The 16,004-nt window shown below is 39.2% G+C and overlaps 1 protein-coding gene and 2 long non-coding RNA genes across 5 annotated transcripts in view; 1 reads left to right on the forward strand and 2 right to left on the reverse strand.

The window, feature by feature from the left end:
- The window catches only part of usp43b (ubiquitin specific peptidase 43b), a 90,625-nt gene that overhangs the window by 39,722 nt on the left and 34,899 nt on the right, over nucleotides 1-16,004 (forward strand). For both annotated transcript variants that reach the window (XM_076882967.1, XM_012922361.4), the window contains 3 exons: nucleotides 4,146-4,238; nucleotides 15,370-15,505; nucleotides 15,676-15,820. In XM_076882967.1, coding sequence (XP_076739082.1) covers nucleotides 4,146-4,238; nucleotides 15,370-15,505; nucleotides 15,676-15,820 — 374 coding nt within the window. The remainder of the gene's footprint in view (nucleotides 1-4,145; nucleotides 4,239-15,369; nucleotides 15,506-15,675; nucleotides 15,821-16,004) is intronic.
- Nucleotides 120-3,911, reverse strand: LOC143418330 (uncharacterized). Of its 2 annotated transcripts, XR_013098287.1 has the most exons (3): nucleotides 3,756-3,910; nucleotides 509-1,719; nucleotides 120-425 (listed from the first exon to the last, which is right to left on the reverse strand). It is a non-coding gene; the product is annotated as an uncharacterized LOC143418330 (long non-coding RNA). The 2 variants fall into 2 exon arrangements; XR_013098286.1 differs by having other exon boundaries at nucleotides 509-3,911.
- On the reverse strand, nucleotides 9,830-12,394 carry LOC143418331 (uncharacterized). Its single transcript, XR_013098288.1, has 4 exons — nucleotides 11,965-12,394; nucleotides 11,454-11,606; nucleotides 11,001-11,086; nucleotides 9,830-10,406 (listed from the first exon to the last, which is right to left on the reverse strand). It is a non-coding gene; the product is annotated as an uncharacterized LOC143418331 (long non-coding RNA).

Genomic DNA, 16,004 nt, shown 5'->3' on the forward strand with positions numbered 1-16,004 from the left:
ACTTTTTTGGGGAAGTAATCGGTAATTAGTTACTGATTACTTTTTTCATGTAACTTGACCAACACTGGTCATAATGTTATGTGTGATCGGTGTACACTGTAAACTTTGGCCACGTTGAATATGAGCATCTGATATTATAACAGCATGTATATGGCAGAAAATGTAAATAATAGGTCCACATAAAGTGTCACGGTATGGCATGGCACACCGTGGAAGGAGTGGGGAAGGAGGACCCAGGCGCGGTGCTCTATGTATAGACAGTGTTTATTTACAATGGTGACAATCCAAACAACGTAACAATAAATCCCCGTGTTTTCCCAGACTCCCGTGTCGTGTCTCCCCGTGAATAGTCCGTGTTTCTGTGCTCTCCGCTCCCGTGTCAGCACCCCCCGGTGCTCGCTGCTCCCGTGTCTTCCACGCTCCTCCTGCGGGAAACAAAAGACGCAGCCGTCAGGACACATACAACGCGGGCATACACACACACTAACTCAGTAACAGGACGACTAACGTGGAGTCTCATGCAATGATCCCGCGTCGGTGGGAGCTCCAAGACTCTCCTAAGTAGCTCCCCCGACGAGCCCTGATCAGCGGCAGGTGTGTGGCTTCGGGTGTGGCCAGTCCTTCCGCAGGGCCACACCCCTCAGGCCTGCAGGTGGCTGAGCTCCATCCTCCAAGCATCCCCGCAGACATAAACACACACACTCACATCTACAATCATGGAGGAGAGCAGCAGCAATACCAAAATACATATAATAATAATAATAATATAATACATAACTGCTCAGGGATCCTGGGTCGCCCAGTCCCAGGACCCTGACATAAAGTAAAGCCTAAATTAGATCAAAGATTGTAATCTTTTACTATATGTGGGTGAGTTACCGTAGCTGTAGTTAGTAAAAAAAAAAAAGACTTTCCAGCAGTGTGCACCGCATGAAGGCTGAATGACAGTCAGTCAAGTGTTTCAAATTACAGATATGGTGCAGTTTCAGTGGGAGTGTGGAGCTCGTCTTACTGTGGCGCCAATTTTTCCGAGGGATCTCGCTTACTCTCTCGTTCTAGTATTATTATGTCTCAATTGTACTTTTAATTAGAGAATTATGAGACACAAATTAAGGTTCATGCCTTTTCAATTTCAGAACATTAACGTGGTCAATAAACTGCTCCCCACCTCCCAGCGGAGGATAGCGACGAGGCTTAGTGAGAAAAATGAGGTGCCAGCGCGTTTCATTTCAACCCAAGTTGTTTTCTTTCTAATTGCTTAGAAAAGAAAATGAAGTGGAAGCAGATAAGTAAATTAAGTGTTATTCAGGAAGGTTCAAAGCTCTGTGCTGTAGGAAAGCATCAAGCCAAGAGTCTCTTCAGCATGGCTGCATCACAGATGAGGGGATACATACCTTTCAACCTTTCCACGCTTCCTCCATTAGAGCATCACCAGAATATCACCTCTTCCTTTGCTGCTTTTTTCTTTCTAAGTGTTTCAGAGCAGCGCTGGGCACATCTATGTTTTAGCTAAGGCTGAGTGTGATTTGTATGCATGCAGTGCGGTTGCCCTCACTGTTTCCTGGCGAGAATAAGACATCCGTAGGGCAGCCATTCGACTCTGCCAAAATGGAGAGATCCACTAAGAGCCCATGTCAGCTGGGCTTGTTTGAATAGAGCTCTGTTCACCAGCCTCCCACACCTCCCTTTACTCCCTCACTGGGTCTGTCAGGTGCCTTTCTGTAAGGAAAACACATTTGGTCAGTTTATCTATGTCTTTCTCATGGAGTGTGCTAAGGTCGGAAAAGGTTCACAGGTCGTTAGCATGACCTCAGTTCAATCAAGACATGATGTGAACTTCAGATCTTCTACTTACGCTTACATATTGCTGTGCATGAGCTGTATTTCCCACAAATCTCTTAGTTAATGTTCTGCCTGGTGCTTTCCACACTATTTCAACAGATTTATTTCTGTTGTTTTGATATTGAAGTAATACAAATGAAAAGATAAATTAGAGTAATGACTGATCAACACTATAGTTCCATTGAAACATGCTGTGCACGCTTCCGGTGTGGTGTGAGGTTCCTGTGCCGGCGGGAAAGGAAAACCCTCGGGAATATGTTTACAGCTGAACAGATGTTTGCAGCAGAACCGTCCGTCACACTTAAGCAGTTACACAGAGCCATACCAAACACCTGCAAAGTATAACCACACGTTTTTATGTTAACACAGTCAAATGGTGCTCCTGAGAAACTTTTTAGTAATTTTTACACTAAAATAATTTTTCTAGCTAGTCTGGAAATTAAACTTTTGAGCTAACAGCAGCCAAAGGCGAAGCTCAGCTGTAACTGTTGGTTTTAATTAGCTATTGAATTGAGCACAGGAGGTCAGTTCATGGAAGTTACAAATTCTGATGGTCATTATCATTTATATTTATAAATATATATTTTTATACATATAGTATGTTTAATTTATCTTATAAGGAGCAAATAATATGATGTGATGATGTATTATTGTTTAATCAGCTAATCACATGGCAGCAGCTCAGTGCATTTAGGCATGCAGACATGGACAAGAAGACCTGCTGAAGTTTAAACTTAGCATCAGGATGGGGAAAAAAGTTGATTTGAGTGGTTTTGAACATGGTTGTTGTATTTTAGAGAAAAGTCAGAGGAGAGTCTGACTGCTTCAAGCTGATAGGAATGCAACAGAAATTCAAATAATTAATTATGACTAAGGTATGTACATCTCTGAATGCACAGGATATTGAACCTTAAAGTGCTGAACCTGGTATCTACAGCAGCAGAGGACTACTTCTGTTAGCTAAGAACAGGAAACCTGGGGCTACAGCTTGCATGGGCTCACCAGTATTAGACAATATAGGATTGGAAAAATGCTGCCTGGTCCGAGTCTTGATTTCTGTTGCAGGATTTGGATAACGGGGTCAGAATTTGATGTAAGTATATTGTAAACAATATGAAAGAATGGATCCATCCTGATCAATAGCTCAGGCTGCTGCTGGTCATGTAATGGTGTTGTAAATTTTTTGGCACACTTTGGGCCACTTAGTACCAACTAAATATCCTTTAAATAGGTTAGCTTACCTGAGTATTGTTGCAGACTATGTCCAACCCTTTATGACGACAGTGTACTCTTCTTCTGTTTGTCACAAACCCCAAATCATTTCAACCTGGTTTTAATTGTGTGATGCCATCATGTCATGGATCAAAATCTCTGAGGAATGTTTCCAACTTGGATTTTTAACTGGACTGGAAGGAATCTGAAGGAATCTGGTCTACATACTGACCAAAACCACAGCCTGAATTTCAGCACATAGAGCAAATACTGCAGGTGGTACAGATGGCTCATTGTGCGAATATATTATTTTATTCATTTCATCTGTAAACCATAAAAACCATGGACAGGCTCAGTCTTCTATTGGTAACTTCAGAAGAGTGTGTATGAGTACGCCTGTTTTTGAATCTGTACGGCTTTTTTTTTTTATAAATTTATTGAACATTCACATAATTAGATCTGTTTACAGAGAGTTGAGGTTTACAAAATCACTTCCAGCAATCCTGCTTTTAAATTCTGTGGGCTCCCTGACTCATTGTTGAGACAATTAGCTCACTAGAATAAGCTATTTCTTCCAATGACATTAAGAGGGATTAACTGAAAGAAGTGAAGCCATCCACAGGAACAAAAATCGCTGTTGTAGTCACTCCCTCCTTTCTGTGCATTCAGACGTACTTAGGAAACTTAGGAAATTCACCTACCTCCTTTGCTCGAGCCTCCTTTAATGGCATCACATGAGCAGCGAAAGTGACGCAACAGCGTGGAAACCGCTTTTGCTGTTTTGCGTTTATAGCGCCAATCATCCCAGGGGGGCTGCTTCAACTACCTCTAACCCCCACCCCATCCCTCGACTCTCTCTCATTCCCACCAGTTACATCACTCATCTTTTCCTTTCTCACAATCAGATCAAGGCGTCTGAATGGAGCACTGTGAACACTTTTCCTGTGGTGTTCACTTGTGTAACAAGATTAAGCCATCTCCTTTCCTGCCAGACTTAATCAGGAGGACTTTGAGATTAATTGGAAGCCCGTGTCAAGTCAGTGCAGCTGTTTTTTCGAGACTAATGTGACTGTGTTCTTTCGTCCCCGCAGATCTTCACTGACATGCCCACACTGCCTGAAACAGAGCAACACCTTTGACCCTTTCCTCTGCATCTCATTACCGATTCCTCTTCGCCAGACCAGGTGAGCAGTGCTGTTATTTTCAAAAAAGACTTCTGTCTATTATCTGATATGGTTTTTCTAGTCAGAACGACGAGTAGAAACTCATTCACAATAATGATGTGGACCTCTGATCATTACACTGTTCAGGTATCTTACAATACGTGATCTATATAAATATTCATATGTTTTGATTGTTAATCTTGATAGTTTGATAGTTACTTCTTTTGAAGTCAAATTGTTATGTTCATTCTTCATCTCCATATTTTTCTTGCTCTGCCACAGTAGCTTTGCATGATTTGCAGTTTTGTGGAGCTCTGTAATTCTTCCTGTGTCTGAAACAAGCTAGCTTATCTCCATTCAAGCTAACTTTCTTCAGATTGGCTACACCTCACAGAAGCTTTGAACATCATATGTGCCAGGCTTCTATGCGCACAGGTGGATGATTGTTTCTGAGATAGTCATTTAAAGGATATTCACTCTAGAAAAGTTCTGATAATGGACTTATTAATAACTTATATTGTAAATAATTGTGCAGTTCTTCTTTTTGTATGGTTTAATGCCAACGCACCCGCCACCTCCATGTGAGCACTGTTAAAAAAAGTTTCTTTCCTCCCCATTATTTCTGACTGTTTTCACTAGTTTTGCATTGGACTAGGGTGCCTAATGTTGTCACTTCTGGACCCTACCGAGGTTTCAAAGGCAGTCCAACTCCTCCAGGTTGGCACATTAATAAGTGCCATTACCAGAAAGTTTGCTATGTTCCCCTGCACCGTCTCAAGCATAAAGAAGATTCCAGCTACTCTGGGAGAGCTGGACAGAGCCATAGAAGGCCCTTAACCCAACAGCTGGATCGATATCTGCTCCTTTGTGAATAGGATGAGCACTGGCAGAGCCACAGAATGACCTCCAGCAGGACACTGATGTGGATGTCACTGAACAAATAATCAGAGAACTAACTGAATAAGGCAGAGGGTACACTAGGGACCAACATCCCCAAGGGGGCCTTGTGCTCACTGCCCAGCACCGTTTTGCCGAGCCAAATTTACATTTGCCATAGAATACCAGAGATGGCGGATGCACTACTGGCACCCTGTGCTTTTCATAGATGAGAGCAGGTTCACCCTGAGCACATGTGACAGACATGAAAGGGTCTGGAGAAGCCGTGGAGAATGTTATGCTGTCTATAACACTGTTCAGCACGACCAGTTAGGTGGTGGGTCAGTGATGGTATATCCATGGAAGGACTCACAGACTGACTAAGCAACAGCACCCTGACTGCCATTAGTTATCAGGATGAAATTCTTGACACTACCCTGGTGCAGTGGGTCCAAGATTCCTCCTGGTGCATGAAAATGTTGAGATCTAATGATTTTTGAATGTGTTCCTCTTTTTTTTGAGCTGTGAATATTTTGTTATAAAATCACAGAAGACTTTGACTAATAGCAATATTGGTAATTTTATATAGATATTGCAAAACACTGCTATTTTTGTGACCACATTGAGAACCTGATATTGTGACATAGGGATTATTTTTGCATACATAGAGCTCATTATTTGAAACTTTGTGCATGTTTAATATGTGAATCCACTACTGTAACAGTACATACTGTATGTGACGGAAAATAAGGAAAAGCATGATAGGTGCTCTTGAAACTTCAGGCAATAAAACACCAAACAAATCGAGACACAATTAGAAAATAGGATGTACAACACCCAGCTTTGTTCATGCATTACATACAGTAGGAACACAGGTCATTGTGGAGCTGAAGGGCCTGGTATCAGAAAGGAAAAGCTAGTGGGAAACCTTCTCCGCATTAAAACAATGTGTTATTCAAATTTACATGAAAACAGCCACTTCTCCTCCACGTTAGATTAACGAGGCCCTGAGCCCGTTCAGGAAATCCTGACATTTTCAGGGAGGGGTAACCCATTCCTCCTTTTTTCAGCCAGTGCCTCTCTATTTATGCATCAGGCTTTTTTCCCCTTCTTATCAAAAACACATGTACATATCTACAGATAGGTGACCAAGACTTTCAAGTTAAGAGACTTTCACAACGTTTTTGCTGGCGTGGATTAAGATGGGTCGCTGCAAAAACAGAGTTGTGGGAGTGGTCTCTTACAGGATGAAATGATATGAATCATATACTTTGGCCATAATCACTCAGGTCAACCCAGGTGAACACAGATGTCTGAACCACCGTGTTAGATGGTGCTCTCTACCATCGTCATCAATAAACCAATGAGGGAATATTTTTTGGGTGAATGGTGCCTATCCCTCCAGTAAAGACTTTGGAGAACCAGTGCCAGGGAACACTAAAGCTGTTCTGGCAACACACAGTGATCCAGCACTTAACCCTTTATTTTATTTTATCACCTGTCTTTAGCAGTTGGATAAAAATCTGGCTCTTAAGCACTTACAACACACTCCAGGTGCTTGCTTTTGATCTTTACCGTAATGCTGATAGTTTTCTAAAAACAACATGGAATATTTTGTCTCCCACAACTTGCCTGTTCTCATGTCCTGTCCTGTGGAGGTGGACTGTTAGTAGTTTAGTGAAGCTCTTGCTTAGACAGCTGGTATGAGTTGTAATAAGGTAGGTGAGCTACAGAGCCTGGAGTGTTTCCCAGTATCCACAGGAAACAGCACAACGTGTTTCCAAACCCGAGAGCACAGTTAAGAATTTGGGGAAATAGGCTTGCTGCTGGTAAAACTATATGTGTGTTTGTGTGGGTGTGTGTGTTTGGTATAAAACGAGAGCTAGGAGCCAGTTAGCTTAGCTTAGCATTAAGACTTGGGTACAAGAAACGGCATTTTAAAATGTAAAATTAGCAATTCAGAGTTGTAAGGGTGTTACGTGGCAGACTTTTTCTAAGGCCATGTCCACACTAATTCGTTTTTGTTTGAAAACGCATCTTTTTCTCTTAGCTTTGGCCTTCCGTCCACACTGAGATGGTGTTTTTGGTCAAGGAGACCTGAGCTTTTTGAAAATGCTCTCCAAAGTGGATACATTTGAAAAATACGTTTTTGCATCGCAGTGTGGACTACGAAAAAACGGAGGTTTTCGAAAACGATGATGCATTTTAATCATATGATGCAGTCATGTGACCAATTAAACTAAGATGGCGGAGGGCATTACAGCAGTTTTTTTGTTTGCTCTCAATTGATTGAAATTTTGACAGCCCTATTGAAGATTAATATCAGTTTGTACATGCTCCAGGTAGCTTTTCTTCAAATTCTTTAATTCTCACTCGCTTTTGCAACTTTGTACACCACCTCATTGTCAGTCCATTTAAAAAACTCTGTGCTTTTCCTCAACATTTTGCAGCAATGTTTCAAAATCTGGAAAGTAAATAAATGGCAGACAGAAAGGTCAAATCGTCTTACATTTCATGCATGTGCAATACAGTGACGTAAGAATTGAACAACTGTTCGTAAATGATTGAAAATGATCTTGTGGACGCGGAGCGTTTTTAGACGAAAACACTGTTTTCAAATTTATCCGGATTAGTGTAGACATAGCCTTAGTCTGGAACATACTTTGCCTAATGGTGGCTAAAAGCAAACAAGCTATAAGGTGCTAATTTAATTTAAGCTTTAATGATCCGTGAAAGCTGGATTTTGTTAAAGAGCCGGACTAGTTGTGTTCTTTCATGCTAGCTAAAGCCTAGAGGTGGGTGGATTGATCCAAATATCCAAACAGTATCAATTACAACGCTGGTATTGGTATCGGGTTGATACTAGGGTGACAGGATCAATACTTTGTTCCTTTCCTCTAAGTTCAGTATATAGTCCACTGAATTCTGTTAAATGCATTATTTTGGGGGAAATAAAAAATGTACCTAAAATATGCACAATGAATAATGTCCGAGGCTTTTTGTCTGTTTTATTTATAGCCTTACACATCAGAAGTCGACCCAGGTCTCCAAAAATCCCACTTTCAAAATACACAAAAAGCTCAAAGCAGCGTTTTGTTGCTATCAATTATATGGAAAGTAAAAATCACAGAGATTTAGCGGTCATTAAAATGTGTTCAGAATGTGCAGATTGATGATAATTCATCTCATAAATCGTGACACACTGCTCTCCCCTACACAAGCTGCCTTTATAGGTTAAAAGTATCAGGATCTGTATTTGGTATCAGATTGATACCAAACTTCAAAAGCCAAGCATTAACCTGGCTACATAATAAAAGGACAGAAATGGGAGTTTTATCAATTTTTTCATTTCACCTTCAGCAAGAAGATGAATATATTTATATATATGCATTTCCCAAACTGCAGAATAAACTGGTTTAACATGAAGACATGTGTCTGATGGACAGCGTTTGTTGAGACCTGAAAATGAACATCACATCCTGTGAGTGTAGATTTCTCACTAAACATTTGCCTTTTATTATCCATTCTTTTAAATAGTTCCTAAAAGTTCAGCCTACCTCTCTTCTAATTTAGGAAAATGTTTTTTAAGAGCTGATTTCTCGTGGTGCGCCAGGTTGAGAGTGCTGTGTTTCCAACCTGTCGTTTTTGGTGTGCAGTAAATAGGTTGAGAGAAAAAATACATCAGAAGGAATAAACAGAGGAGAAAACAGATGGATTATCTTTTAAAGAATTCATTATATATTTCCCTGTGTGAAGAAGTTCAGCACAATCACACCCAGATCATGTGTGTAAGCCATAAACACTGAAAAAAATATGTTGTTGGATTTACTTAATTCAATGGTGGACATTTGTTGCACACAGATGTTTTGCTTTGGCAGCAACTTAAACAATTGAGTTAAATTAACACAATTTATTCATGTTCAATAAACTTGTGCAATTTGTGTTGATAAAATGTGACTTAAACATGTTTTGATGAAGTAATTTGAGCTCTTGGAATATTTTAATCCTTCACAATTTTCTCACGTTATCCCAACACGATTCAATAACTTTTACCCAATACTACTTGGTCACTTAAATACTACATGTTATCTTCAAATTACATTTTGCTATTATATTCTAGTATCAAATACACAATTTTCAAATGGAGGCCTTATAACAGATTGTATTGTTCTCTTCCAAGATGGTTGCTGGCATCCACCAGTAACCTTTCAAAACAAAATGTCTAATTTCACTGCATTGACAGTAGGTAAAGAATTAAACTGACATTACTCCTCTACTGAATCTATATAAATCAACAGTTAAATAATGTCAGTTCTTCCGTGTTCTCTGGAATCAATCACAGCAAAGAAATTGGACTGTTTCTTTTGAAAAATGTTGGGAAAGAACAATACAAAACATTCTATTTAAGGCCTCTAACGTCAAGATTCAGTTAAACAACAATTATGACTAAACAATTTGAGGTAATGTTAGTTTCCATTAACATTAAATTAGGTTACTGAATTGGCAAACACCTTCCTATTAACACTACCCATTTTACCCCAATAACTAAAGAAATTAGCACTTGCAGGTCAAAACCTTTATTCAAGAGACGCAAAAATAACATTGATACAGTGACTGTCAAAAATTACAGCACTGATCATACTGTGACATCTTGGTTCAAAACAGCACACTTAGAAATATTCAACGTTCTTTACTTCAACTGAATGAAACTGAAAATACCATTTCACATGACCCATATGGGATATTTAGACTGTATAACTGTTCACGCTACATCTCTTCACTAGTAAAAGAAAGAAAAAATACAAAGAGAAATTTAAAAATGCTGCCAAACAGACAAACAGAACTTGTACAGAGCAAAAGGAAAAACAAACAACAACAAAAAACGGCTCGTCCTCATGGCAGTTGCAGTGTATATAAAAATGAACCCTGCGATCCGTTCCTGGAATTGAGCTTCAAAAATGCAGCAGAACAAGTGTGAGATTTAAATGTCCTCTCACCTAGAGCTGGTCACCTCACATGCATAACAGTGAGCTTCGTTGCAGGAGCAGTTTTGTCTTAGTTGTGAGCTTTTCTTGAGAGCTGAGTTGCATCCAACTCCATTACCACCCACTGAATCACCTCAAAAGTGTAGCAGAGTTGTGATGGGTAACTCATGTTGAAGGAATAAAAAAGGTCCAAACAGCATGGCTACTGCAAAGGTCACGTTATCCAGATCTTGAAGAACAACATCAGAAAAGTCATTGCCTGCCGCATCCTCTGGAGACAGATGTTCATTGTGGTTTTCTCAATCTGTGCAGTGGCCTCAGTCAAGTCCTGGTTAAACACAAAACATTTCTTTAAGATTCCTTTTTAAACTCATCTCTTTTGAATCTACCAGTTCTAATGTTAGAGTAATTTAAACCAATGCAAGCAACATAGTAAATAGCTATAGCCAAAGAGTGGCCTGCCATGCTGCCATTCATGGTCTAACAGAGTTTCTAAGAGAGGGTGAAAAACATAATAATTTCAAATGCTTTACATTAGTTTTTGTTAGAAAGACACCAGCCCATCAGAAATCCAGGTTATGTCACTCAGAAGATGTTAGAATTTAGACTTTCAGCCCCACAATTTGGTTAGCTGTTGGTCAGTTGGTCATTTTTTCAAACAAAAGCTAATATAAATATTGGTGGGATTTTCCTTTGTTCATTAGCATGACAAATTTAAAGTTTTTTCACACTGATGTGACCCCTAATACAGGGGTGGGGATGGGGCCTCAAGGGCCGGCGGCCGAGTTCACTACCAGGCCTCATGTGAACTTCAAATTATTAAAGAGGACTACTGGTCCTAACCAGTCCAATGAGGATCAAGTGGATAACTAAATGCATTTTTAAATGTTGCAAAGCCACAATCTACTCATAAAACACTCACCATGAACTCCTGCACCAAGATGTTGCAATTGTCTTTCACACAGATGCGGAGCACTTTGATGAGGGACTCCGAGCATTAATGTCATCCTAAAGTATTATAACAAAGAAAACAGAGATTTGTGAACTTTTCAGTAGCACAGAAGAAAATGATCCCAGACAAAAACTCTTGACTTTTTAAACCAGTCAACATGCAACACCAGCATCTACAAAGCAATATCAAAAGTTCCTGTTTGACATCAACTTTATGGATATATAGTTTCCAGAACATTTATTTTTAAAAAAAGAATTTTTTCTCAGTGGGCCAGTAAATGCATGACGAAAATTATGGCATCCTTTTAGTGGAATCATTACTCACAGGTAATAGTTGACTGTTTCAATGGATGTAGCATAAAAATTTTACTGACCTAATGCAATACATATACACTTTGTAGTTAAAGAATTTTAAAGTTCTTACTGTCATTATGGCAGCTACATCCTTTAGCTTTGTGCCCTGTTCCCCCGATCACTTTGCAAACACTTTCAGCAGACTGTCAGAGAAAAACTCAGCTCCGTCAGAAACCTTGACTGTAAAGGCATGGTTGGGATGCACTGGAATGCTGCATTTTATCTGAAATGACATAAAATTATTTTGAAATAACAGCAGGCACTGTGCTTGGTTAATCAGTAATGTTTTGTTGAATAAAAACTGTGTTTCCAGATCTTATGGGATTAAAAAAAATCCAAAGATGTTTGTTTCTGATTTGCAACCCAACAACCCACAAGTTATGACCTCATTTCAGTTCAAGTGTGCATTAATGCGAGTCCAGTAATCACCTTTCTGGCAATACATACAGGTATAAGTTAAACCTATGGCAGATTTTGGATCTCTCAGTTGTATTAATAGGGTGAGTATGCATGCACCTAATAATTATAAAAAACCTATTATAATTAAGTTACAGAAACGAAAATAGAATATACTTTCTTACCATAACACCTTGAACCCACAATCCATCAGCTGACTCCTGGTGAAATGCAGAATAGAGGTCATCTCTCAATGTGCAGCAAAAAAAACAAAAACAAAAGGACAGCAGGTGAGGGCAGGAGGGGTAGGGATGTAAGCTAGCATAATGCCGCTGATGATATTAGCTAAAGCTGTTCAATGTCCAAAATCTCACTAACACCACGGTGCAGTAAATACACAATGTAACTGAAGAGTCAGTTGACAAATCTATTCACACAGAAAACCAAATTATGTTATGAGTGCCTCGTAATTAGGTTTAATGTGATATTACGGCTCTTGTGCCAAAGACAAATTCAAATGAAAAAGCGCCAATTCTTTGACAACAGATAAAACAGCAAATAAGCTAACGGCTCTTTTTTAGCATGTTACATGGCGACATTCTAGACGTTTAACTACATTTGGCTGAATTATGGTAAAAATGAATTCAAAAAATCAAGACATACCAAAAACGTAGAGTTGGCTGCTCGACTTGACTGAGATGGATGCCTTTTTTAAACCACGATCCAAAGCCCGCGAGATGAAATCACGCGTGGTTTCACGAGATTTAACGTTGCTATCTTATTGACTTACGTCACCTGAACATGATATGAACAATTTAATACACCCTTTCTGCATATCATGTAGTTTTTACACTATATAGTTACATTTAACTTTAAAACATGAGGCAATTGTGTTAAATGCATGCAAGATGCTTACATAAATCCAAGAGATGGCCAGTCCCTTTTTTTCAGTGAACACATACTGTTTGTCACCAAACCAACATTTGCTGGGCTTGACGATCCAAACCCATCCATTGGCGGTCGTGTCCTTGTTTGCTATTGTTTACACTATACATACGAGTAGATCTCATGAAACTTGGATTTTTTTCTTTAATATATCTAAACATAAACTCATCTGGTAAAAAATTATAAAATATAAAACGTAATTTTAATGAAAAACTTGGAAAACTCAAAAGCACAGATTTCAGAATGGTGCCAGTGACTAGAACATCTTTGGGGAGTGACCTCTAAGGCCTGCAGGCAGAGAGTCACACATGAAACTGGTAAATTATCCTAAAACAGATCATTCAGCTATAATAAAAATCATCCACACATAGCAAAGTTTTATATTAATGTCTGTTTGTCCAGGACTTGCTGCCCATTGTCAGATTGTCAGATTTTAACAAACAGAATCAAAACATTTGACCACAGGTAACTTTTAGAGCTGCATCTACAATCACAAAGAGATTGCCCAAATCTGACATACCTGAAAGCGTGCTGGGGGGAAAATCCTTTGATATCCAAAAAGAACATCAGTTTAAAAACTAAAGCATTTTAACACCACAGAAGTCCACCAAGGAATTGCTTTGAAAGAAGAAATGTAGTTATGAAACTAGACTTGAATCCCCAGGAAATATTGAAAAATCAAGAAAACCATCAAATATCTAGAAACTAAATGAACTTAACATGTAAAAGTGGTGAAGATTTTCAGTCAGCTGATTTCAGAGGAGGCAGACAGTTATGCAACAGTTAGTAGTTATTTCTGCTAAAGAGGACGATACCATGCCAGCTGGTGTCTTTGAAGCCAGAACCTTCTTACTGTGGGGCAGCAGTGCTAACCACTGTGCCACCACGCTTGCTCAGCTCAATTCAGTCTTATCCATATAGTGCCAAATCACAACAGTCGCCCCGAGGCACTTTATACTGTAAGGTATAAAGTGGAGAGAAAACCCCAACAAACAGAAGACACCCCATGACCAAGCAGAACCAAAGAAGAAACCTCCATCACATTGAATATTATTTAAAGAAATTAAAACTGTTAGTGAAGAGCACATTTCAGTCCCCAGTACAGCAGTCATTAATAGCAATTAGGTTTTGTTCATACTGAAATGTCTTTAGCACAAATTAGTCTCCCTTTGACTGTGGCTTGTTTGAAGTCTCCTATTTCCTGTCCAAATCAGCAGAGCAGAAGTAAATGCACCAGCTCACTAGTTGCAAATAGATTAAAAAAAATCTTTTTTTTTACCTAACAAGAGCCAGAAAAGTCCTGTTGTTGAACTTGATGCTAGCACCAGTTATTGAGCAAGCTTCAAAGTGCTGCTAGTTTATACATCACTTAATTACTTATTGTCACAATATATTTGATATGCTTGGGAAACATAAAGCCAGCAGGACCCTTAGAGGTCTCAAACACATAAAGTTGGTGGTCCCAGAACTTAATGAAGTCCAGTTCAAAATAAATAATTCACACTAACTTGTGTGTTGTGACAGAAAAACTGCATCGGAATAATTCTGGAGGCAGACAAAGATGAAAATTATGCGCGACCATATACAGTTAGGTCCATAGGTTTTTGGACTATGACACATTTTTGAAATTTTGTCACTGGAGTGTCGACGTTCAGCTTTAATTTGAGGTGTTTAATAAAGGTATTGTGTTAACAGTTTAGGAATTACAGACATTTTCATATATAATCTCCTATTTTCAGAGGCTCAAAGTATCTGGGCAGTGGACTGACATGCAGATTGGTGAAGCTGTTATTTCACTGTACGCTAAGCAAATTGGAGATCTGCAGTACTGAAGTTGTATTTGGTATCACAATTATTGCACACATGGGCATCCTCAGGGTCTCCCCAGGATGCATAACATCCATTCTTTCAAATGATAATTTCCATGATGTTTTCTTATTTTATTTTACTGCTTATTAGATTCCGTTTTTAAATGTATTTATTTTTTAATTAATTTGAGTTAAAATCTTAGCATCTTTTGCGACACCACGTAACAAACGATAGTATAAAATGAAACATAGACGTTTTTATATCGTCATCCGATATATATCGTTATATCGAACAACTCTACCAACTTGTGTTCATTTTAATTGTGTATACAGTTTGTTTTCTTTCTTACAATTTCTTTGGATGATTTTTCTGTTCCTTATCTGTATTGTGAATATTTTGCTGTATTTCTTTTGCTTTAATCTTTTTTGTGATTAGAGAAAAATCTGTCATCAGCCTTAAATTCTTAAACATAATTGCTCTTGCCCACAGGCCATAGACTCAAACAGGTCCCTGACAGAGTTTTTGTACCTCCTCAGTGAGCTGTTATTCAGAGAAGCCATTATGTCCCAGCACCGTATGTCAAAGCTGCCTCTGTAGAGGTCAGAGCCGAGTGCTCCCCGTTTTTAAAAATGCAATAGAGATTCCATTATTTTGCACACATAAAACTGAGTCCTAATGATCTATTATTAATGTTAAAATGTATTGATTTATTCATGAAAGTCTTCTTTTGTCCCTTCTTGGCTGTAGAGGAGGCTGCAGTAGAAATGGCACAGAAATCAAAATAGAAGCCACCCCATTGCCCACTGTTCCTGATTGTGTGTCTTTGTCTGCGGCAGGCCCTTGTGTGTGGTTCTGGTGTTCAGCACCAAAGGACAGCGCTATCTCCGGGTCGGGCTGGCTGTGCCGCTGTTTGGCTCTGTGGCCTTCCTGAGGAGGTTGGTGGCTGACGAGGGGAAAATTTCTCCAGACCAGGTACAGTAAAGCAACTGTAACTGGTGTGATTGTACTTTTCTTACTCCGCCTTTGGCTTGAATTTCCTCTTGGCTACAACACATGAAGTAAATAATAGTAAAGTCATTTCCTTCACCACGTTAAAGGATGTACATCAAGGAACCAACTTGTGTTTGCATGTTGGTCTCCAGGTGATCCTGACAGAGGTTTACTCCATTGGTTTCCAACGCTCCTTCTTTGATGAAGACGACCTGACTAGCATAGCTGAAAACGATGTCATCTATGCCTTTCAGGCTCCCCCGCTCTACATCAGAGGCGGCTCTGCACGGATCTCAGGTATGACTGAAGCAAGTCAGTTTTTAATCTAGATTTAAACATATAACATGCTATTTTCAGTCACAACAAAGCACTCACACTGTCTTTGAGTATTAGAACTAATTTGTGGTACAGCATGGATATATTTATACACATTAATGTGCAAGTGCACACAAGTCTGTAAGCAAACAAGCTCATCTTATGA

This window comes from Maylandia zebra, linkage group LG4 (genome assembly GCF_041146795.1).
Source record: "Maylandia zebra isolate NMK-2024a linkage group LG4, Mzebra_GT3a, whole genome shotgun sequence".
Classification (NCBI taxonomy): Eukaryota; Metazoa; Chordata; class Actinopteri; order Cichliformes; family Cichlidae; genus Maylandia; species Maylandia zebra.